The sequence below is a fragment of the Ailuropoda melanoleuca genome, chromosome 5 (assembly GCF_002007445.2).
Source record: "Ailuropoda melanoleuca isolate Jingjing chromosome 5, ASM200744v2, whole genome shotgun sequence".
In the NCBI taxonomy this organism is placed as follows: Eukaryota; Metazoa; Chordata; class Mammalia; order Carnivora; family Ursidae; genus Ailuropoda; species Ailuropoda melanoleuca.
In genome coordinates this window covers 72154728-72177498 of record NC_048222.1, presented here as the reverse complement: position 1 = coordinate 72177498, position 22771 = coordinate 72154728, and the positions used below count along the sequence as shown (strand labels likewise).

Below are 22771 nucleotides of genomic sequence, written 5' to 3'. Positions count from 1 at the left end.
CCTCCTTACTTCTTAAGGCAGAAACATTCAGAGATCCCCGTTCAGTACTTGGGATTTTTAATTTCAGGCACCTCCCCCGGCCACCTTGTAAGTAGATGTGCTCCAGTTATGACAATTGAGATTCCCTGGTTTTCTGATACACACGTCCCAAAATCACATTTCTACTCACTATTAAAAAATCAAGGCAAGCCACAACAAAATGACTCCATGCAATTTTGTATCACAGGTAAAAGAAAACCTTGTCGATATGAAATCAGACAGTGTAAAATTCTCTCCCAGAGGAATCTGGCATTATTACATCCCCCATCAATCATGGTATTGTTTCTCCAACAACTGTATCAGATGCAGCATCCGGATATTGCGATGTCATCCTTCCAATTCAGTGGGGAAGTCAGATACCATTACAAACAATCCCGGGCCCACCAAAATCTAAACTCTGCCTGGAGATTTCAAAGTCCTCATTTGTTTCCAACAATTATCTCCAAATTCCCAGGACTTTGCCATTGAGTGTAATGGAATTTGACCTAAATATTTATGTATGACCTGTACATATACATTTATGAGGAAACTATGAATCAGACCTAGGCATATACAAACACTATACACATTATCATAGACTAATATATGATAATACATTATTGGATAGCATACACTTTAAATCTTAACTTATCAAAGATTAGTTTCTTAACTTATCAAAGATTAGCTCTGGACGTTGCATTTAACAACAGGCACGGATTCCCTCCAGCCCATATCATGGATCGCCTATAGATCGTATCTGGGCAACGTTCCAAGTATCCAGGATGTAATAGATAGACACATTAATGGACCCAGCAAAGCACCTGCCTTCTGAATTTACTTTTTTTTTTCAGTAAGTAGAGAATTTGGGCTTTTTTTCTCATCAGATCATCCCAACGTGGGTGAAAATCACAAAACCAAGCTTAAGCTTAAGTACAGATAGCAGCTGAATTTTCAAACCACCTTTTTTTTCCCCTTATGCCATTAGGATAAAAACACTTCTCCCTCTCTCCCACTCCCCCAACGCCCCCCCCCCCACACACACACATACACAAGTTGTCTTAGAAGGTTTCAGTTTCCCTTAACATTTCCCTTTGTCCCTGCCACTGATAACCCAAAGCAAGTAAAGTGAGGATCTCTCCTTGGTCCCCGCACGGAAAATACCCACTGTACATCCACCTTGTGCACCTTATTTATAATCCTCTGTAAATTCACCCAAAAGTCATGAACTACATAATACTAATTCTTATAGGTTGACATATTTCCCTGATCTTTCATGAGCCACATGGGGAAACAGTTTTCTCCTGATCTGAATGAAGAAGAAAAACAGTGATCCTAATCAACCATTTGCCCTTAGTGGCTTCCCCAAACAAATCTGGGAAAGCGCTTAAAGGCTTGGGAATAACCATGACCCTGCTTGATGCACTGTAATAACCCTACCTAATTATACTGATATAAAAACTAATTGGAAAGATAGCAAATGTCAGGGTAAGATGCAAATCGTAGGGTGTTAATTGCTGAACAGGTGCTGGAATAGAATTAAATGAGCATTCTGATTAAAAGAGTGGAGGAAACAAATGTGGACCCCCGATACAAACTTGGCCATGTGACTTCTTCTGCGGTCCATTCCACCAGGAAAAGGTCATGGTGCTGTGACCTCTGTTTTGTGATGGGTGGACCAAGAAAATAACAGTGACCACAGAAGAAAAAACAACCTAGCAGCAACAATATCAACATGACTTCTAGAACTGACTGCTTGTTTTGAGCCCCAGAGACACAGAAGAAAAAACAACCTAGCAGCAACAATATCAACATGACTTCTAGAACTGACTGCTTGTTTTGAGCCCCAGAGACTTGCAATGTGTTTTAAGAGTCCTTAGACACAGAAATAAGCCTTGAGCATGCATACACACTCATCTTTCCCCTTCCACCTTGAACAAGAAGACTTCCTGTCCCCACCCCCCTCACCTACAGCACTAACACAGTGCTAAGGGCTGCTCTGTACTCACCACACATTTGGGCGGTGAATGAATGCTTGGTTAATTAACTGAATCAATAGCATTGGTTGCCTTCAATAAGGGGAAACTGCATGAGAGCTATGGCTTTACAGTGGGATGACGTGACAGAGAATACATCAGAGGTTCCAACTGCTGTAAACTGGTCGTTCTTACTGCAAGCGGCATTTACAGATGTTCTAGCAATCCGAACTGTAAACTGTATCTATAAAGGCAATTTTCTCCTACCAGTGAAGAAGGCTTCCTCACACACTCCTGGTGCCTTAGTCAAGCTCACCATCAATCATCGTTAATCTCCTGATGTTTGTCAAAGCCTGGACAAATAGCACCAGTATGCTGAACCCATCTAAAGAGGACACCCTGACGGCAGCAGCTGTAGGTGGGTGCTAGGTGACAGTAGATACAGCTCCCAAGCTCCAACTTGATACGACCCCTTCCTAACAACATGACACCTTCCATGCTTCCACCTCCTAAAGAAGCCCTTTGCTTTGGCCCCACGAGGCCCTCACCCCAAAAGAAATGCTCTATGTCAAGGTTCTAATATTTTCCCCATCCTACAACCACAAATCACCTAGAAGGAAATTATTCCATTTCCAGGAAGGATGCTGCAGCTGAAATGTTCTTTTCTCCCCATAGTTTACAGGGCCTTGAGATTTATGATGCCAGAAACCTAAACCAGCTCTTCAGCGCAGGGAGGCTGAGGCCACGCACTCCTGCCCGATTCTACGATATTTCTCACTCCGCCCTGCCCCAGGGTAGAACAGCATGTCATTTACTGTGCTCATTCCACTTGGGGGCCTCTTCACCCAATGTCTGCCAACTGCACACCATTCTGCCTGCTTATATTTGGTTTTCGAGATATAGCTTAGGGACAGCAGGATACACAAAGCAGCAAAGTTAATCCTTCTCACTCAGACAGACCTGTGTCTACTAAAGTTAGAGCAGAAAGCTGATCAACCGAGTTTGCTTCCTTTTATTTTTTTTTTCTTTGTATTTAATCAATTTGGCCTCTGCTTATACTGGGCAAAAGAAAATAATACGATGGTTACATTAGACAACGCCTCAACTCAGCAACCCAATTTCAAAGTGCAAACAGAGGAGCTCCCAAATGCTTTAAGAGGGGAATGTGGCTACAGGAGGCATGGGTGAGACTTCACCTTGTTTATTTATGCTTTTATAAGGACACTGAGAATAATAATAAAACAGGATGGGAAAGAGAAATTTTGCTCCAGCATAGAGATGGGTGGGTATAACCTCCTTGCTCTTTCCTTTTCTTTGATCTTAAGAAAAGCTCACTCTCTCTTATTCACTCTCTCTTTAAGGAAAAAAAATAAACTGTCTCCTGAGTAATAAAGTCAAGACACTTGCCAGTAAAAATTGGTTAAGGTCATCACTTCCGAAGGTCAAACGAGTTTTAGACAAGATGCCATGTGGGATCACCATTCAGCACATTTAGCTAAATGGTTAAAAATAATAAAAATAATGACAGTAGTGGAGTTATTTAAAAAAAAAAAAAGCACAGAAGTCAGAGAGAAAATGAGAGAACCAGATGTCTTGAAGGAATGCTGGGAAATGCTTAAGAGAAAGATTTCTCCCACCCCAAACAAAAGCTTCCCCAAGGATCTTTTGAGATGCGCTGTCAGTATCTGATGTCGCTACAACATCATATATCTTTTTTGTGTTTTGCTGTGGGGTTTTCTTATTTATTTATTTTATTTTAACAAAGAAGACACAATAGAGAAAACTTTTTTAAAAGGATGGCAATTCAAGTTGACCCCAAAGCAAGCATTTCCCCAGATCCCTTGTGCATCTGCCTTGTCGAAAGATCCAAAAGACAGTAGAAGCTATATTGCTCCAATCGTAGATTGGAATAGAAAGAGGCCAACCTCATGCTCAGCTTTTCTGAAAATGATACCACCAATTTTAGTGAGGAGAAGATACCACAATCAATGCAGGTTCCAAAGGAAGAACTCTGCTTTTTATAAGAGAGAGCATGAACAGGTGGAGGCCAAGAGACTGTTACGAGATGCAAATGAGCTCTCACGGGAGACCTCAGCGGCTCCAAAAACAAACTCGGAATCCACACTGACAGCACAGTCCGGGTTCCGAGTTATGTCACATCCTTTCGCAGGGCAACAGTGGGCAGTCAGGCCTGGCACTTTTTATGATCCGTTTGCTTTTTCAGGCCACAGCTCACCCATGGAACCAAAAAGTCTCTCGTGCCAAGGGATGCTTTAAAACTCCAGCGAGGCCACCGCAAGACTCAAGTTCCAAGTATTGCTCGTTGCCAGTAACAATTAGAACAATCTGAAAATGTTCCTCCCAGAAAAATACACTCTTTTTTGTTGTAACAGGGGTGTAAACGCCAGCCAATCTCTTTTGGCACCCAGTGCTGTAAGAAGTGCTTTCACTGTACCACCTCTCGACAAAAACGCCCTCAATGAGCGTCCTCCAAGGACCAGCTTTGAAAAGGGGTTTTGCGTATCAGGTTAATGCATGCACTTGGCACGGCCCAATTTTTGCACCAAGGCTCTGGGGTATGGGGTGATAAGAGCCAGGTTCTGTTTGTTAACGATAAGGCAATTATTTCTTTGGTACTTCATAGGGAAAAAAAATCTTACAGCAAAGATTCAAACAAGGATCCCTAGGGAGACAACGGAACTCGTAGGTTGGAAAAGTTTCTTTTTTTTCCTTCACAGGAGCAAACAAATGGGCCATTGAGAGCAACAGAACGGCTGAGACCAAGTTCCCGACAAACACGCTGGCAGTCAGTTCCTGCACAAGTCCGCGATAACTTAGGGAGGGGAAGGCAGTCGACAAGGGGAAGGAGAGACAGAAAAAAAAGGCACAGATTTAGAGGAAATGAAAAGGAGAAAAGGAGGCAAGAACAAGAGCAGAATAGGAGTAAAGAAGCGAGAAAGAGAACAAAGGGGTGGTGCCGGGATAAGAGAAAAGAAAGGGCATGATGCGTTGTTGGTGTAAGTTTCAGTGTGTTTGGAGATTGAAGAGGTCTGTGAACTTGGAAGGGTAAACATTAGATCTTTATTTTCACTGACCTCTAACTGAAACTTAGCATCTCCTTCTATTTGAAATGTAGACAACAAGCCCCATTAGGATTATAGATCCATGGGCTTCCCTGGACCATCAGAGCATCCATCACAAAAAAGAAAAAAAAGGGGGGGAGAAAGGGGGACAGGGTAGGGAGGGATGTGAACACTGACACCTTGGGAAGGTATTAGACATCTCTCTCTGCAGGCATAATATTTCAGAGGAGAGGTATGTTTGACTTGGGTTTGGAAAAAAGATCCTTTCATTCACTCCCTGGCTCTGGTTTTCTGCCTTTAGTCCATGGCTCCCGTAACCTTCCCTGGAATCCACTTATGTGCAACAAGTCTAGGCTTCCCATGCCAGGGAGCTTTCAGGAAGTTTTTCTCAAGGTCATCACATCTGATTAACAGCTGAGAGTCAGCTCCATAGCTCTGCAGGTCAGGTCAAACATGACAATTTTTTCAGACACAATTTTGCCCAGCTGGTTCCTGGTAAATGCTGTAAAACTAAAAAAAAAAAAAAAAAAAAATGGTAGGCTGTGACTTCCTGAAGAAGCATGTCACTGACGCCTCATTTTTAGTTTCCTACTGGTGGGCGGGGGGGAATGCTGAAGAGACCAAGAGACCAATGCTGAAGAGACCAGAATGGGTCTCAAAACAACTAGCCTTCTGTTCAACCTTCCTTGTGCTCAGAATTACATCACAGACTCCTATTTCCACGGAGATTCAAACCCTGCTGTCAGGGTAGACTAGCAGCCAGCAGTCAGTGGACCATTGACCCCATGACCTGTGGAGTAATCTACTAGTTATGGCCCTTTACAGATGTGAGTGGGGAACAGCTGAGCCCATGCCCTTGGAAAATTCCCACCTCCTGTTCCAACATCACAGGTCAGCCTGGCCCAACTGATAGAAATCATGCCAACTCATCAAACTGACCTTTCTGCCATGGTCTGATACTTAGGTTTGGGCTCTGTTTCAGAGGTTTCTAAGCCACAGCATCCCCCCCCACCTTCATGAGGCGAGGAGACCTTCACTGGGGTGTTCTTGGTGCTGGACTAGGTTGCAAATCTTTAGAATAGGTGTCACCCTCAAATCCAGCTGCCTCAGGTTAAGAAGTGAGGAGGCAGCCTTTTCCGGGGTGGTGCCAATTTTGAAAAACTTTACACACTTCTCTCATCTAAGGAGGGAATGGTCTGAAAGGACAGGGGAGGGCTTCTCAAAGAAGAGCCCACAGCTCCAAATCCTCTTCGGAGAAAGAACATTTCTACCTGACAAGAAGAGTTCAGGGGACTCCAGATAATAAGTTACACCTGTGAGTAGGCAGGTGCCAGCCATCAGAGTAGCAGAGGTCAGGCACAGGATGGAGAAAGATGCTAAACCAGATAGACCCCGATCAAAACCACATCCAGGCTTACCTCACTGTCTGGTTAATTTGCTTCCAGTCTCAGTGATGGGAATTAGACAATTGCTTTAAAAACTCAGAAGCCACCATAAAAATAGAAAATTATTGCTTCCTGTCATGACCAAATATTAAACACAGTGCACACCTAATGACTCTATCCCTCCCCAGGGAAGAAGCTTTATGAACAATAAAATCCCAGCAGACTTCTACTGTTTGGGTTTGGAGGTCTCATTATGGGCTCACTGATCCAATACAATTTACAAGCTCAATGGACTCCACTCGAAGTGAAAACCGCCAAGCCGGAGTTATAAACAGAACACCTACAGTGAAGCCAGCGTTTCATTCTTCATCAGGGAATGAAAAGAAGAAAGAGGGGATTGAGGAGAAAGGCATTAGGGTACAAGTTGCTCACGGAAATGTTTCTGACAGCCTGTGTCGGAATCAAGGTTAGACACTTCACTGAAAATATGAGGCAAGGTGGGGCGGGGGAAGAAGCAAGGGAGACCCGAAAACCAAAGGCAGGAAGTAAAAAGATCAACAAAGGAAAAAAGAGGGAGATGGAGACAAGGTGGGGTGCAAGGGAAGTGAGGGAAGCAAGAGCGGAATTTTAAAGTCTGCCATCCGTTTTTCAACATAGGTGGACTCAAAAATGACACCAAATTTTCAAAGTTAGATTTTTTTTTTCAGTTCACTAAATTACCCAGATATATGTCTAAATGGTGGTTATCCTTCATCTTGTGACGCAACATCTGGATGATAAAATGCATTAGCCACTCTACATTTACTTGGGCAAGCATCAAGTGGACTGTTAGCATTAAATCGAAGTAAAGTCTGGCTCTTGTTCAAACGTCAGCCAAGACCAAGTGGGGAAAGAGGAGCTTCCCCTTTACCTTTAACTCCGTGCAATTTATCACTCGAGCCTAAACAATCCCACATGTTCGAAGCGCTGAAGTAGACTTAGGGAATGCTGAACAAAGGCTTTCAGGGAAGTCAGAATGAAAGTGAACAGGAGATGGACAGTGGACACTAAGCAAAAGCAATGCAAGGAAGGCGACAAGTCCATAAAACAGGGTCTAGACAGGGCATGAGAGCAAGGCACCGAGAGGTGACAAAAAGAGACAAGAGACAGAGCTCTAAGGAGGGGGTCTGGGTGGAGAACCTGGCAAAGATTGGGAGTGGGGGGTGGCGGGGGAAGGGAGGTAGTCAGGGAATGCTGATGGTTCCCAATAGTGCTTTCTGCTCACCTATCAGCCTCCTAAATTAATCTCCTAAGTGTGAGTCAACTTCCACATAGACAAGGTAATGATGACACCTACCTGAAGGTAGAAACATACACACACACACACACACACACACACACACACAAAGGAAGGAACCAAGCATGTGCTGATTAGCCCTGGGGCCAGTCATGGCGCAGGGCTCTCATACCCATCATCTCTCCCCATCCCAGTGCTGTGAGGCAGCCCTTATTCCCCTATTCTTCAGATAAGAAACTGGGATTCAGGTACGGTTGCCAGATACAATACAGGATGCCAAGTTAATTTTGAATTTCAGATAACAACGAATGATTTTTTTCAGTCTAAACATATCCCAAATATCGCATGGGAAAGGTTTATAATGAAAATATATTTGCTGTTTATCCGAAATACAAATTTAACTAGGATGTACTTACACCAAAAAAAAAAAATCGTTCACATTTATGTGATATTTAAATTTAACTGGGCATCCCATATTTTTATTGGCTAAATCTGGCAAGTCCAGACTCAGTGAGAGGCAGAAAATGAATGATTGGGTAAATGCGTGAATGGCAAAGAGGAGTGGTCAGACCTAGATCTGAAGCCAGATTTTGCTACACTTATTATCACATTGCAGGAATAATAGCCACTTCAAGTATACAATCCACATGTCATAAATCTGTGTTGTACGTACAGCCCTGTTTCTTGTAGGTAAGAAAAAGCCTTTTACGTAGAACTGGCTACATACAAAATTACTGATTATAGTGAAGGAAAATGTCATTAGTCTGACCCATGGCATGGTGCTTGAAAGGTGATGAATCCTCCAAAGTTCCAGTCCAGTCAGAAGCTTTGCAATTCAGTGACACCGTCATGAATGCCATTTCCACCCCCCCCCCCGGCCTCTCCTTGCATAGACCATCAGAGTTTTGTTCTAGGAGCTAGAGATATTGCCTCTAATCCCAGTTGAATCTTTGACCTGCTTGCTACAAGGCCACTGAAGGAGTTGCTCTTCAATTGAATTTTCTCATCTGAAATGTGGGGTGACAGTCCTAGTATATAGCTGAGTCATGTATAGCTTTAAATCAATCAGGAAAATGTCCTGCACAACAGTGCAAATCTGGACCCAAAACAAACAAAAGGCTCACCCTTTGTCTCCATAGAGACCCACCTCAGGGCTTTATTGGAGCGCCTATGTGTGAATAACAGCATAAGAAGGTACAATGACCCAGAATGCATGACCATTTCGTGAGTTCTCTTTCTAAAAAGTCCCGGCACCCTATGTGCCTCAAAAAATGCAGGTGTTAACCTCAAAGTGCTGGCCTGAATCCAACTGGTTCCATCCCAGCAAATTCTTCCATTCCTGCCATCATATCAGTGGGATTAGGAATTTCTCCCCATTTCCTTTTCAAAAGCTGCTGTTATATGTGAGCAGCTGCAGCATTTCTCACCAGTTCTGTCTCCTTGGTGGTCTTAAGGGGTCTGGGAAAGTTTGAGTTTAGAACAAAACCTTCCTGGAGGACAATCATTTAATTAATTACCCTCCAGGCTGATGAAATGCTGACTCTTTATAGACTTGGGTCTAGGTTGCCTGACATTCTTTGAGCCTCTTGTCACCCAACCATTTTCCTTTCAAGCAAATGCCCCCTCCAATTGCAACTCTGGGTCAATGTGAAGAACAGAGCAACAGAGAACAATTCTTATAAGATTTCAATCAACAAATCATCTAATCAAGTGCTAATGGATAGAACCCTAAGTCTGCAAATCATCTGTGGATAACTTTCTTCTTATCTCCTTGGGTTATGTCATATTTCCCAATCATTTGACTTGTTATCCTCTTGGCTGTTTAAAGACAGACCCAGAAGAACTTACCTAGCCCCATTTGCTCAATCAGAAAAAGAAAGAATGAACTGGAAGTTCTAGAAGGTTCTCTCTGGATGAACATGTCGTTTTATCAGTCTTTCCCCAGATCCAAGTCCTTTGTTCCCCTGAGAGCCAGCTAGACAACTCTGACAAGAAATGCCTTTCCTAGAAACAAACGTCTATTTCTTATTTCCAGCACAGAACAACTTCAGAGTACTGTTCGTCTACTCTTGACTCATCCACTTCCTGGCAAATCTGCTGTTTAATCACATCACACAATTTTATGAGGAAGAAGCTGGAAGTTGAAGCATACGATTACTTGTTCTGCATAACTTCATACAACCACTTGGTCCCCTGATTTGCACTGGGAATTGATCCAGGGGACTTAAGCAAGCACTTTGAATGAGAGAATGGTAGTAAAGGTGAACCGGTTTGGGTTTTTTCACCTCTTCTCTAAAGAATTACATGTAAATGATTTGGATTCTGGCCTCCGAGTTTCTGCTTTCTCACAAACATCCAGGCTACTAAAAAATTCACAGATTGCCAGATGGTACAACAGCAGTTCTTTGCAAAGGATCTGAGCTTTCCAGTGAACAAAGGACGCGTACTCATGGGGACAAGTGGCAACATCAGCAAAAGCTTTGGAGTGGTGGGTGTATTGGGGGAGGGGAAGTGAAACGTGGCGAGGTGAGAAAATGGGACTTTAACCTCCAATGACTGGTATCTGGCAGGGAAAACCAAACTCCCAACCACTACTGGTGGTAGAAGGGAGCACATCCAGAAGAAGATGAAAGAAACTAAATCAGAAACTGGGATATTTTTATAGGAATTCATAGAATTTGAAGACTGCCCATCTTCCCAATTCCTGGTGGTACAGGGTAAAGGAAATAATGCCCAAGATCTGGCAGATGAACTGATAAATTCCCCCCAAAAAGGCACAAAAAGAAAAGCATTTGTGAACTATTGGTAACGCCTTCCTAATAGGTTCCCTTACTTCCACTCCCCATTTTCCAATTCATTCTCAAAATTATCTCTCCAAAATATTGACCTGACCACAAAATTGCACCACTCAAAATTTTCTGTTGTCTTTCCACCAACCAACAAAATATGTCAAAATACTTTCATACAGGCATATAAAGTCTTACAAAGTCTGGACCCAAGTAATCTTTCTAACTTCTCCTACTGCCCCCCTCCACACATATCCCTGCACTTGTAAAACTATGAGCAGATTTAAGAAAGACTTTCCTTTCCATATGTCTTCTCCTATATATTTTCCTCCTAGCATGCCTGTTGACCTCAACCAGGAATGTCTAAGTACAGTCATCACCCCTCACACCTCTACCTAGATGAAAATCATCTCCCTGCTACATGTCTTCAGAGTTTTAATCTCTGCCTCTCTTATAGCAGTTTTTGCTTTTTCCATTGCATCACAGTTTTTTCTGCACATCCTTTTTTTCCCATCTGAACTATAAGCTCCTGATGAGGAAGCTTCATGTCTATTCAATTTTATTACTCCTAAGAGCACTTTGCAAAGTCTATAATATAAGAGACCCTTGGTAAACATTTACTGAGTGATTCATTCTACCTCACAACCCTAGATATCTGTTCTTGGCATTGTTTTGTACCTGTCTGCCACTGGGTATAAGACTGCTAAGCAGTAGTCACATACAACTAGTTACAGGAAAGGTCCTATATGAATTGGCAAAGGACTCAGTCACCCAAACTCTTCAAGGCTCGGCGGTCACAGATTAATCTGCCAACTAATATTTACTGAGTGACTATAGTATCCAAGCCCCTGGATAGACACTATGGGAGGGAGATACAAAGTGATAATTGCTATGACTTTTTAAAGGCATCTCTTCTGTTATGCACTGTGGTGGTCACCTTAAACACACTAATGTTTTTAATACCACAACTCATTGAGAAAGGCAGTATTATTAGCACCATCACAAAACTAAAAAATATTACAGACTTAAGTGGCATATGACGTCTGGCATCCAAGAATTACAATATGCTTGGAAATGTGAGGCAAACCCAAATAGGTAAAAAGATGACAATAGCCATACATCCTAACAAGAGCAAGCACAGGTGACAAAGGTCAAGTGTGAAGACTTTGGCTATAAGAACTGATATCTTTGAAGAGGCAGAATCTGAAGTAGGTCTTGAAAAATGGATAGGATTTATACTGGCAGAGTTTGGGGTGGGAACTCCAGGCAGAGTAGGTATGTGCAAAGGGAGAGAGGAGGACATATTCACAGTCTGCTTGCTGAAACAGACATTTTGATTCCATTTAGATTCATGGAGAAAGAAATGATGCGACTAGAAAGTTAGTACCTATCTACCAGCCACTCACCTAGTCTTCAAAGTACTTTTTACAGTTGGTAAATATATATTTTACTGTGTGATTATTTAAGCTGTCAGCTCCATGAGAGTAGGAACCATGGCTGTTATATTCCCTGATAGTCTCTTAGTGCCAGGAGTTCACAAATAATTTGCTTAATAGATGAACAGCTGAAAAATATCCTAAATGAATGAATGATGGAGTGAACCAATGTACAGATGAGTGAGCTAGTCTGTGTCAAATCTTAAAGTTCTGCAAGTCTAGGAAGGCTGGTCCATCAAGTAGAATAAGTATAACTCTTAAACACTAACCCAACGACAGAAGTAAACATCGTAACTCTTCTGTACCACCTCTTTAACCAGCAGGAAGAAAGTGATTTTTCTCAAAGGAAATTTGATTTCTTATTTACCACTTCGTCCAGGCTCTCATCCTGTGAAGTGCTTCAACCCAAAGGGATGTTTTTCTCGACACCAGCAAGTAGAGTCCCTTCTCCTATCTGTGTCTCCCTAAAATGGCCAAGAAACTGGCAATGTTTTTACTAGACAACAAAGGAAAGAGAATAAGAAAGAATGATGCTTTCACTTCGGGCAGATAATCTGTGTTTTTTAGTGAGAAAATCTACACCCTCTCTGAGAGAATGGAATTTTCACTAAAAAAAAAAAAAATAGCCTGGGACCAGGCTTTTGTAGACTCTTCACAGCACTGGGCTCCCCTACACTAGAGATGGGGAGTCTGGGCATGGAAAGCACATATTAATAGCTCCTGTAAATTATTGATGAGCAAGGCTGATGAATTAGCATGCCTGACACCCAAACCTGGGCCCTCAGCTAGAATCAGAGAATACAGAGCTGGAAGGTAACGTAAAGATCACCCATTAATCCAATGCACTTCTTTTTACAGATAGGGAAACTGAGGCCCAGAGAGGCAGCTTATCACTGCTATAACATTATTCAGCTACTTAGTGAATGATCTGAGGCCAAAAGCAGGAATCCTGATTCTAGTCCAAAGCCATGTCTGCTACACAGTGCTGCCTCTCCATCATGGGGACTGAGGACTGATATTCCATCAACCTGTCACACATGAATGTGACTTGTACAACCTCAGAGGCAAATGGCACTTCAGGAGCCAACAGTGCCCACCATTTCCCAGAGAACAGATCCCCTCTCAAATGATCGCATCAAGAGTGCTTCCAGACTATACTCCCCAGGTTTTTCCACTCTTACACGGCTCTAAGTTCTGGAAAGTTCTTCCTTCCTTTGGACCAAAGTCTTTTTCTCTGGAGCTTCCACCCATTAACTACACTCCAGTTTCACCACTGAAACTGGGTATGTGACCTTGGCTAAGTTCTCCAACTCCTTAAGACTCATTTTTTTCTCCACAAAATTGAAACTTTTCTCAACCATTGAAAATTAATTAAGAAGATAATTTAATTAGCACAAACTGCTAAGCACAATGCCCAGCACACAGTAAGTGCCAATTAAATGTTGAGTATTGGTCTTCTCCATCCTTCTTGGAGACAGAAATCCTTGTTCAGGAGATGCCTCTACTGATATGTCTGGCCTGTCCATTTCCAGGGAAAGAGAGGGAGTGGTCACAGATTGAAAACCAGCCTGAGTGGCCTAAGATGGCAGGAATCCACTGAGCTTTGTGGACATAAATCTCAGCAAGAGCTCAACTTCAACCACCATCCAAATACTGCTTCTATGCTGAAAGGAATAGTGGGGTTCAAAGCTGAATCTTCACCACAAGTCAAGAAGAGACTAATAGGAAGTTCGTTTGGTAAATTAACAAAACTCCAGTGTTCAGGTTGAATGCAATACCCTCCAGCATGCACACAAGTTCAGTCAGGGCTTTACTCCCCACAGTTATTCTCCAGAAATTCCCATCCCACAAATAATACTTTCCTGAAGTTAAGTGGTACACTGGAGAGAAGAATAACAAGTATGGGCCAGAGGAAAGAGGGTCCAAACACGCACTCCGATGAAACAAGGTAGTCGATGAGGTAGAAGTGGCAAGAAAACGCAGAGAAAGAGTGAAAAGGAAGCCTGAACCAGAGGGGAAAGCAGCAAGTGAAGGTGCCTACCAGATGACAGCAGGAGAAAAACTTGGGATTACAACTAGCAAAACAAAACAAAAAAGAAGAGTGCCTGGGTGGCTCAGTGGGTTCAGCATCTGACTCTTGGTGTCAGCTCAGGTCATGATCTCAGGGTTGTGGAATCGAGCCTTGTGTCAGGCTCTGTGCTCAGCGGAGAGCTTGCTTGAGATTCTTTCCCTTCCTCTCCCTCTCCCTCTGCTCTTTCCCTTCTTCCCACACACATGCTCTCGCTCTCTCTCAAATAAATAAATAAATAAATAAATAAAATCCTAAGAAAGAAAGGGAGGGAAGGAGGGAGGAAGGGAAGGAAGGAAGAAAATTTCACATAACATGGGGGTGTGAAGAAATTGGGCTCTTTGTGCATGGTTGGTGGGAACATAAAATGAGGTAGCTGCTATGGAAATGGTTTGGTCATTCCTCAAATTATCATATGGCCCAGCAATTCCACTTCCGGGTATATATCCAAAAGAAGGGAAAACAGAGACTCAAAGAGACATTTGTACACCCATGTTCATAGCAGCATTGTTCATGAATAGCTCAAAGACTGAAGTGAGCCAAGTGTCCATCGACAGATGAGTAGATAAACGAATATGATATACTCAAAATGGAATATTATTCAGCTTTATAAAGGAAGGCAATTTTGACACATGCTACAACACGAAGGAAGCTTGAGGACATTATGCTAAGTGAAATAAACCAGTCACAAAAGGACAAATACAGTATGCTTTTGCTTATGTGAGGTCCCTAGAGTACTTAAACTCATAGAGACAGAAAGTGGAATGGGGGCTGCCAGGGGCTAGGGGTGGGGGGAGAGTGGAATGTTAGTGCTCAATGGGGACACAGTTGCACTTTTGCAAGATGAAAGAGTTCTGTAGATGCATGGTGGCGCTCACTGCACAACCATATGAATGTACCTACACCATTGAACTGCACACTTAAAAATGGTTAAGATTCGGGGCACCTGGGTGGCACAGCGGATAAGCATCTGCCTTTGGCTCAGGGCGTGATCCCGGCATTGTGGGATCGAGCCCCACATCAGGCTCCTCTGCCATGAGCCTGCTTCTTCCTCTCCCACTCCCCCTGCTTGTGTTCCCTCTCTCGCTGGCTGTCTCTATCTCTGCCAAATAAATAAATAAAATCTTTCAAAAAAATGGTTAAGATGGTCAATTTTATGTTGAGTGTATTTTTCCGCGACTAAAAATTTATTTAAAAAAAAAAAGGAAGATAACATCAGGAAAACCCCTCTTGGGTACCTATACACCAGGTCTTTTTAATTAAACCTTTTGAATGAGGTTCATTTTGTTGTTTGTCTGGCTTCTTGAAAAATAAACAAAAATCCATCCACACAGAATTCAGAAATTGAACGGAAACAGAATTCAGAAATATGGAGACCAATGTCCCAAGACCAAAGACTGGGATATTTAGCATGTGAAACATAGGTTGATCTGCGCTTTTAAGAGAAAATATTGTACCACTATGCACATGCACATGGACACAGACTGTCTATAGAGACTCAAAAAGAACTCTTGCCCTTGCCATCCATCCGACTTTATGCGCTACAAGAACTGGAACAGTAAGGACTCTTTTCCACTCTCCTACATCAGTGAAACTGTCCCTAAAATACCCTTCCCATGGACCACCAGATTATCCTGAGAGCCCCAGAGATTCGGTAGAAATTCAGAAGACGTTTCCACACAGGGATGAGTGTCTGAGAAGAACACAGCCCAAGAAAACAAGGTTGGATTAGCTCTGAAACCACAAAATGTAAATCAGGCTTGGGACTTTTTATTTTTATTTACCACACACAGATCTTTATAGACAAGATTTAGGCCAAAGACCAAAGTAAGGATTATGGTTTTATTGTTGGTTTTGTTCTGTTCTGTTCTGTTCTGCTGGAGTTTTTTCTTTCAAATAGGAACTTTGGATTTTTACACTAAAAATTGATAAACCCTACTGCCACTCTACACACGCACACATTTGTACACAGAAGGAAGGCTCTGCTGGGAGCCCGTGATTCAGCAGCAAGTCCTGCTGGGCTGTGTGTTGACCTGGCTTTTTGGAGAGGGGTGTGCGGCTGCCTAAGAATTCACAAAAGCATGCTTGAAAAGACAGCTGAAGATGAAAATTAAATTTAAGCTTCTGGAGAAGTCAAGGCAGGGAATAATTTAGTAGGGGAAAAACATTCTGGTCTGGGGCTAAGTCTTAGGAAATGAAGAACCAAATCTCCTATAGGGGATGCTCTGTTGTAAAATCCAGTGATTCTCAATGAGGGGCCACAAGGTAGTAAAAGCTATTTTTCGTATTTCAAGCAGCCTATTGGAAACTGAGTATCTGCCCAGGATGTGGTCACATGGGCTAAGTGAAAAGTCAAGTTGTTTTGTGTTTGAGCTGGAAGTCTATGGAGTCACTGCGGTAACACTGGTTGTTTCGTCACAGTCAAAACCTCTGATTGGCCATTGATGAGATCGAGGGCATTTCTGGAATGAGGTTTCTCCTTCCCATTCTGTTGTATGTCTTTGATTAATAAAAATGGAATTACAGCTGAATGATTACTTGTTAATTGCAGTTTAGCAGGCAAAATCTTACAAAATGCTGGGTTAGCCAAGGGAAATAATAGAAGGGGGTCTTTTGTGGTGAAAAGTTTGGGAACCACCCTTGAGCCCCCCCCCATCCCTTCCCCCGAACATGCACGAATCCAAGGGAATAAACAGACTTCCCTGGAGCCAGAGTGGAGCGTGCCTGTTGTGTGAGAAAACTCAAAGAGAGACAGTGTAAATTAACTGCATCTGGTTAGATTGAGCGAGCAGGGGGAGGAGATAATTAGTTGGCATTATAGGAACAAGGGCAAAGCAGAGAGTTCTATATTTACTCAGAGGAAATCCAAAATAGACTACTTTGCACCCGTTTGGTGCTCATGGGGGATCTCAACGTCTCCAAGTTGGCAGACGTTGAACACAGGGACTGGAGGCACAACTCAACCAAACCCCTGAATGACACAAACCACCCATCCCACTTCCAACAAATGGAAACCTGACTTAATCTCCTGTTACTTCCACAAGGAAGGGAAGGAGGCGAAGGTAAGCCCCAAAGATATACAGAAGCAGTAAGACCAGAGGGAGCAATGTCTTCAAACAAAAGCCTTACAGTGAGTAAGCAGAACAAATGCAAATGTTTATAATAAAATGGGTTCTCTAAAATCCTGATGATGCCCAATTTGCCTGTACCCTTGGATATGTACATTTCCATATGTAGATGTATAACATTTCGAAAGTAACACATATTTCAACTGATGCAGAGATATCACTGGGCTGTTTTATTGTGCAAAGTATAGTAAAAAAAATAAATACCATAGTCACATAAAGTTCTATAATATGCAGCCAAGATACAATGTCCACCTTCTGAGAAGACTGTAAAGGCATTCTAGCACAAACAATGGAGCACCTAGTCTGAAAATCTCTCTGTGTAGATGCAGAAAGACTACTTTCTTTTGTACACATAATGTGTGTATCACATAGGATGAAAATGTAAATATGTTCGGCTTTATCCGCAGGTGCAGGCTACATGCGGTTTCTTAGAGTAAGAACTGCTCCGTGCGGAGTCATTAGGATGTGTGCTGATGAGATGTAAGGTGCAGCTTAGCATTTGTAGGTTTGCAACCATTTCTAAAGCTGGTTTGTGGGGTGTTTATGACAAGAGAGAAGAGGTATGAGTCATGAGGTTAGAGGACCATCTTGAAAGGGGAGCAAAAGTGTGTGGAGAAGAGATGATTGGTGAGGTCAGTGTGCACGCCAGAAAGGACTGGGTCTGCATCTAGCCTGTTCTCATATGCTTCAGATTCCCCCAGAGGATCCTGAGGGCATCCTGGAAAGTTGGGAAATGGGGCCACGTGCAATCAACACATAAGTCAGGACAGACAGTGCCGGGAGAGGGAGGCTGTGGCAGCTAGGGGAGCACGAGCCGAGAAGGACAGACGGCTGTGTTTAGAGCCAGCTCTGTTCCACCCAGCTGTGCAATCGTGGGCAAGTCATGTCAGCAGTCCTAGGCCAGTCTTTTGTGTGTCAAATGAAGAAGATGGCTGACCCCAGAGAGTTCTCACAACCCTTTCATTGTGAGTATCTATGCACTTTCAGAAAAAAGAAAAGCCAAAACCGAAAAGGAAATTCCAAACAGCTCCCTAAAATGGGTCTCACCTGAACTTCCTACTATGGCAAAGGCACCCCACACATCCAACAAACATTTTACATTTGATCATCCTCTTCCAAGCATCTCAGAGAAGATTGGAAAACTGCCACGGATAGACACTTCCAGAGCCTCCTACAACTTAGAGTGGCAGACAGTACCCTTCAGTTGTACCACTGAAGAACAGAGATGCTGAGTGCTTTGTCCAAGGTCAGGAGTGAGGACAGGATCAGGATTCCAGCCTCCTCGTTTCTAGGGCTATGCTATACTTTCCACAAAGAAACCAAGCTGGCTTTCTGGGAAGAATGCCAGAGGTTCCATTCTCCCAACTGAGAATTCATTGGAATATTGGAATAACAACTTTGGAGACTGTGGTCTCTCCAATCCATTTCAGGACCTGGCTAGAAACACGAAAACCCAAAGAAAGAAGCAATAGGGAATTATTCCGTTTTTTAACGAAAGAGAAAAAATTAGGGGTGGGAATAGGGGATTTCTTAAAAATTACATGATTGCTGGAAGTTAATTTGGTATTTCTTCGTTGGTTTGTAAGTTCTGTTTCCAATCACAAAAACAGACAGCTGAGGATGCCTAAATCACATTTCAATGAATTAGCATCTTGTCCCAGAGAATCTTTCCCACTCTGAATATAACATAAGACCCAGAATGCAATGCTCTGTGGTAGAACAGAATCTTCCTCAGTGTAGGAGAGAGCTTGTCATAATCCCCTAAACTGTAATCTAAATTGATAGTCTTCAAACCCAACAGCAATCACTGAGAATGATAAAGCAGTTGCCTCTTAACTTGGGGTACACTGCCTCTTCCAAGAAACTTACTGAGACCCAGCTCTGCCAGATAGGAGAGCTGGCATCCTTTACCATCCACATACTCCTTATTAGCTTGACATCAGTGCACCTGGAAAAGAATCCCATCATAAATTTAGAGACACATGTTCACAAAGGATGGTTCTGACTTCTTCCTAGAAAGGCCAACCAAAACAAGAAAACACATGCTGGACTAGCTTTGTCTTGAAGATAGCCCAAAACCAACCTTATGGCAAATCCCAAGCGATCAGTACTCAGCGTGGAGATTCATAAAGGAAAGAAACCAGGAATGATTGTTTCAATCAATTCTCCCCCTACCTGTCGATGATGACAGGGTCTGAAGGAGTCTCATTTCGGTTCCCACAACTTTTCTTCTCACAACATCGACTGTGGATTGGGAAGGAACCAAGAGAGTAAAAGAAATTTGTTAAAATCAAGAAAATACAGTGAGCATACAGCATAGAAACATTCACAAAAATGATAATGTGCTAGGTAGCCTCTTAGCGTTCAGTTGCTCCAGCACAGAATTTATGGCCATGTCTGAAAACAATATTGAACCTCAAGCCCAAAGATACTCTCTCAAATTCTCATTCTATGGCTTTTAACTGGGTAATTCTCAGCAAATCACAACTTTCCCAGGAGCCGTACTTGTATTCTGAACCACGGGAGTTGGATTTTAAATCTATTAGGTCACTTCCAGTTCCATGTTGAATGATTTTATAATTGTATCTTTTAGATCTTTGCATCTTAATAAATATTTGAAGAGAGAAGGGAAAGGAAAATGCATAAAACAGACCAAGAATAGATGCCCGGTGTTATCAACCTTACGTACATAATAACATCTTTCCAGAGAACTCAGTGTACTTTATAAACATTCAGTTATTTACCCATTTCTATCATTTTCTAAAGACGAAGGAGGAAGACCAGAACCATGGTATACATTTCAAACCAGGGAGAAAATGAGGCAGAGAAAACTGTAAAATAATCTCTCCCATGGTTTTCACAAAGTCCAGAACAGAAATGGGACTTCCTGTGTAAGTCCCATCTTGAAGATGCTATCCCCCAAGACTTCCACCTAGCAAAGTGCTGGGTGCCTGGTAGATGCTCGAGAAAGGTTTGTGGAATTATCTGGAAGGGAGAGAGAGAAGAAATCCTACAGCAGATAGGAAGGACTCAGTCGGACCTAAGCAGGGAGCAAAATGCTCCAATCCAAAGGTGCCTATATGAAAGACCTAGACAGATGTGACAAGAGCAAAGGAAGTTGGGTGGTGGGAAAGCACTGGAAAATCATGTCCCCTCGTCGCTGCCCACTGCCACCAGGACCACAGTCTCTTGAATACCTCTTGGCTCATTCAAACACATGGTCTACCATCGACAGCAGTTGCCTAAGAATGTAGCCTGGACATGGCATAGGAAAAAAAAAAAAAAGAGGGGCGCCTGGGTGGCACAGCGGTTAAGCATCTGCCTTCAGCTCAGGGCGTGATCCCGGTGTTCTGGGATCGAGCCCCACATCAGGCCTCCTCCGCTGGGAGCCTGCTTCTTCCTCTCCCACTCCCCATGCTTGTGTTCCCTCTCTCGCTGGCTGTCTCTATCTCTGTTGAATAAATAAATAAAAATCTTTAATAAAAAAAAAAGAAAAAAAGAAAAATGACCATCCACACTGGTCGGAGACTATGCTTCTTAAACATTAGCAATAAGCAAACTAGATGTCAGCACTGCCCTTCCCCTGATCTGTTTAAGTTTGAGAGTGAAGCAACACAATGGGAAGATTGCTGAAGTGAGCATCGGGCTCTGGTGTCCCACCCAACGCTGTCACCAAGCAGCTACCGGAATGTAGTCAAATCTGTTTAACGCCTCTGGGCTTCACCAACCTCATATATATAAAATTAAAATACTGGACTAGATTATCTCCAGAGTCCCTTCTCAGTTTAGGAAGCCCGTGAGGCAAAGAGATCCCCAAGCCCTCTTTGGAAGTGCTGACAGAACAAGGAAAAGAGGGAGGCCACAAGGCAGCAGGGACTCCGAGGCCTACCATCAGCCCAGACACAGATTTACTCTGTGGCTCTCCCCAGTGCCCTTGCCCTCTCTGGTCCACAACAGAATTGAAAACAAACAAACGAATAAAGAAGTCTTTGTAAAACTTTAAAAGTTCATCTTCGCTCCTACAGGGATGTGTGGATGTGTGGGATTACCTGGCGACCCATTCTACCTTTCTCAAGGAGCAAGACAGACTGGAGAGGTGCTAAACAAGTTTCACCAAATGAGCGCCAGGAGGTTTTAAGAAATTTAATCAAATTAGTAGGAAGTAAAAGAAAAATTGTCTCAATGTTCTTAAATACCAGAGTTTGCCACTGGGGACTTTCTGAAATAATATTTTGCCTTTGAAATTATATTGGGTCTTAACTTTTAAAATTTCAATCCATCCCAAGATTAACACCAATAAAAATGCTGGCCAGCTGCTTTCCCACCTCCCAAAGCCCTTGTCTCTCTTCCCAACTCCCTACCACCACCCATTTCCCTCTCCCACCTCTCCTATTACCGTTGCTGATGTCAGCAGAATACCTTTGCGGCTCAGGCAAATCTTTTTTTCTTAGCAACACAATTTCAAAAGCCCAGGCATGCTTGTTACCTAAAGACCTTCCAGCTAGACTCCCCTTTGACATCAGCAGTGTGTCAGCCTAACCCAAATATGTGTGCGATGCTGGTACAATTTAATTACGAGAGCACAGACTGTCAGGATGTGCCAATCTGTTTAGTTTGAGAAGGAATGATTCTGAAGAGGCCGAGTAAGTGTGCAAAATTGCTCAGCTGAATTCAGCTGCTTTCCATGGGGATTTTCTCCGAAGGAGAAGAAAAACAGATAAAAATGTAAGCCTGGTGCCAGTGCAATACAATATGGAGAATCTCATCGGTGAAGGAAACGATATTCAAAGAAAAACGCAGAGAAACTTTAGGACCCAACCTTCCATGTTCCCACAATAACGTATTTAAATATAATCTCTAATGTTAATAGCACAGAAAATATGTAGAAGACACTCACTTGGTGGCCAGACTGAAATAGTAAAGGTATAAAAATGATAGAGGGGGACTGCATGTGCTTCAACTGAGCCCTTCTCAAGATTTCTCTGGGTGAGGCAAAACTAATTCTTTTCCTTTCTTTTCTTCTCTTCTTTTTAAAGAAATGTTCTCATCAAGATGTCCTAGTTATTTTTTTTTAATCTGGTTTCTTAAATGGCTTTCCATCCTCATGCCAGTAATATTAACATAAGCAAAGGGAAGTGGAAAGTGGAGGACATTCATGAACCCACGGTCTCTAAACAATCACTCTGGGATCAGATGTGTGCACGATGAACCTGAAGGACTGGGGCCCTGAATTACTCAGATAACAAACTCCATTCTCCTCTCCCCTTGCTGTAGAGACAAAGCCTGTGCGACCAACGTCAGGTTTGGCTACTTGAGAGGAAAGGCTTAATAGGGTTATCTTCTAATAAGCAAGTCTCTAGGTCTGAAGTTCCTGGTAAGTGTTTTTAAAACGGAACAAGACTGTAAAATAGGAAAGGAGGGGGGAAGGTAAACAAAGAGAAGAGGAAACTGAACTTGGCAGTAGGTTGATTGTGTTCCTAACTATCACGGAGAGGCTCAGAAGGGCTTTCTCCCTAATGATTGAAAAGGCAGGTTGGTCCTCCACTCCACAGTTTGGCTGGGTTTGGTTTATTTTATTCTAACTCTTACTCAGAGAACCTTTCCCCTCAAACACTACA

At 42.7% G+C, this 22771-nt stretch overlaps 1 protein-coding gene across 1 annotated transcript in view; it reads right to left on the bottom strand.

The window, feature by feature from the left end:
* The window catches only part of EBF2 (EBF transcription factor 2), a 186786-nt gene that overhangs the window by 155985 nt on the left and 8030 nt on the right, over positions 1-22771 (bottom strand). Inside the window, exon 6 of the mRNA XM_002914426.4 lies at positions 19329-19397. Within this exon, the coding sequence (XP_002914472.1) occupies positions 19329-19397 (69 nt within the window). The remainder of the gene's footprint in view (positions 1-19328; positions 19398-22771) is intronic.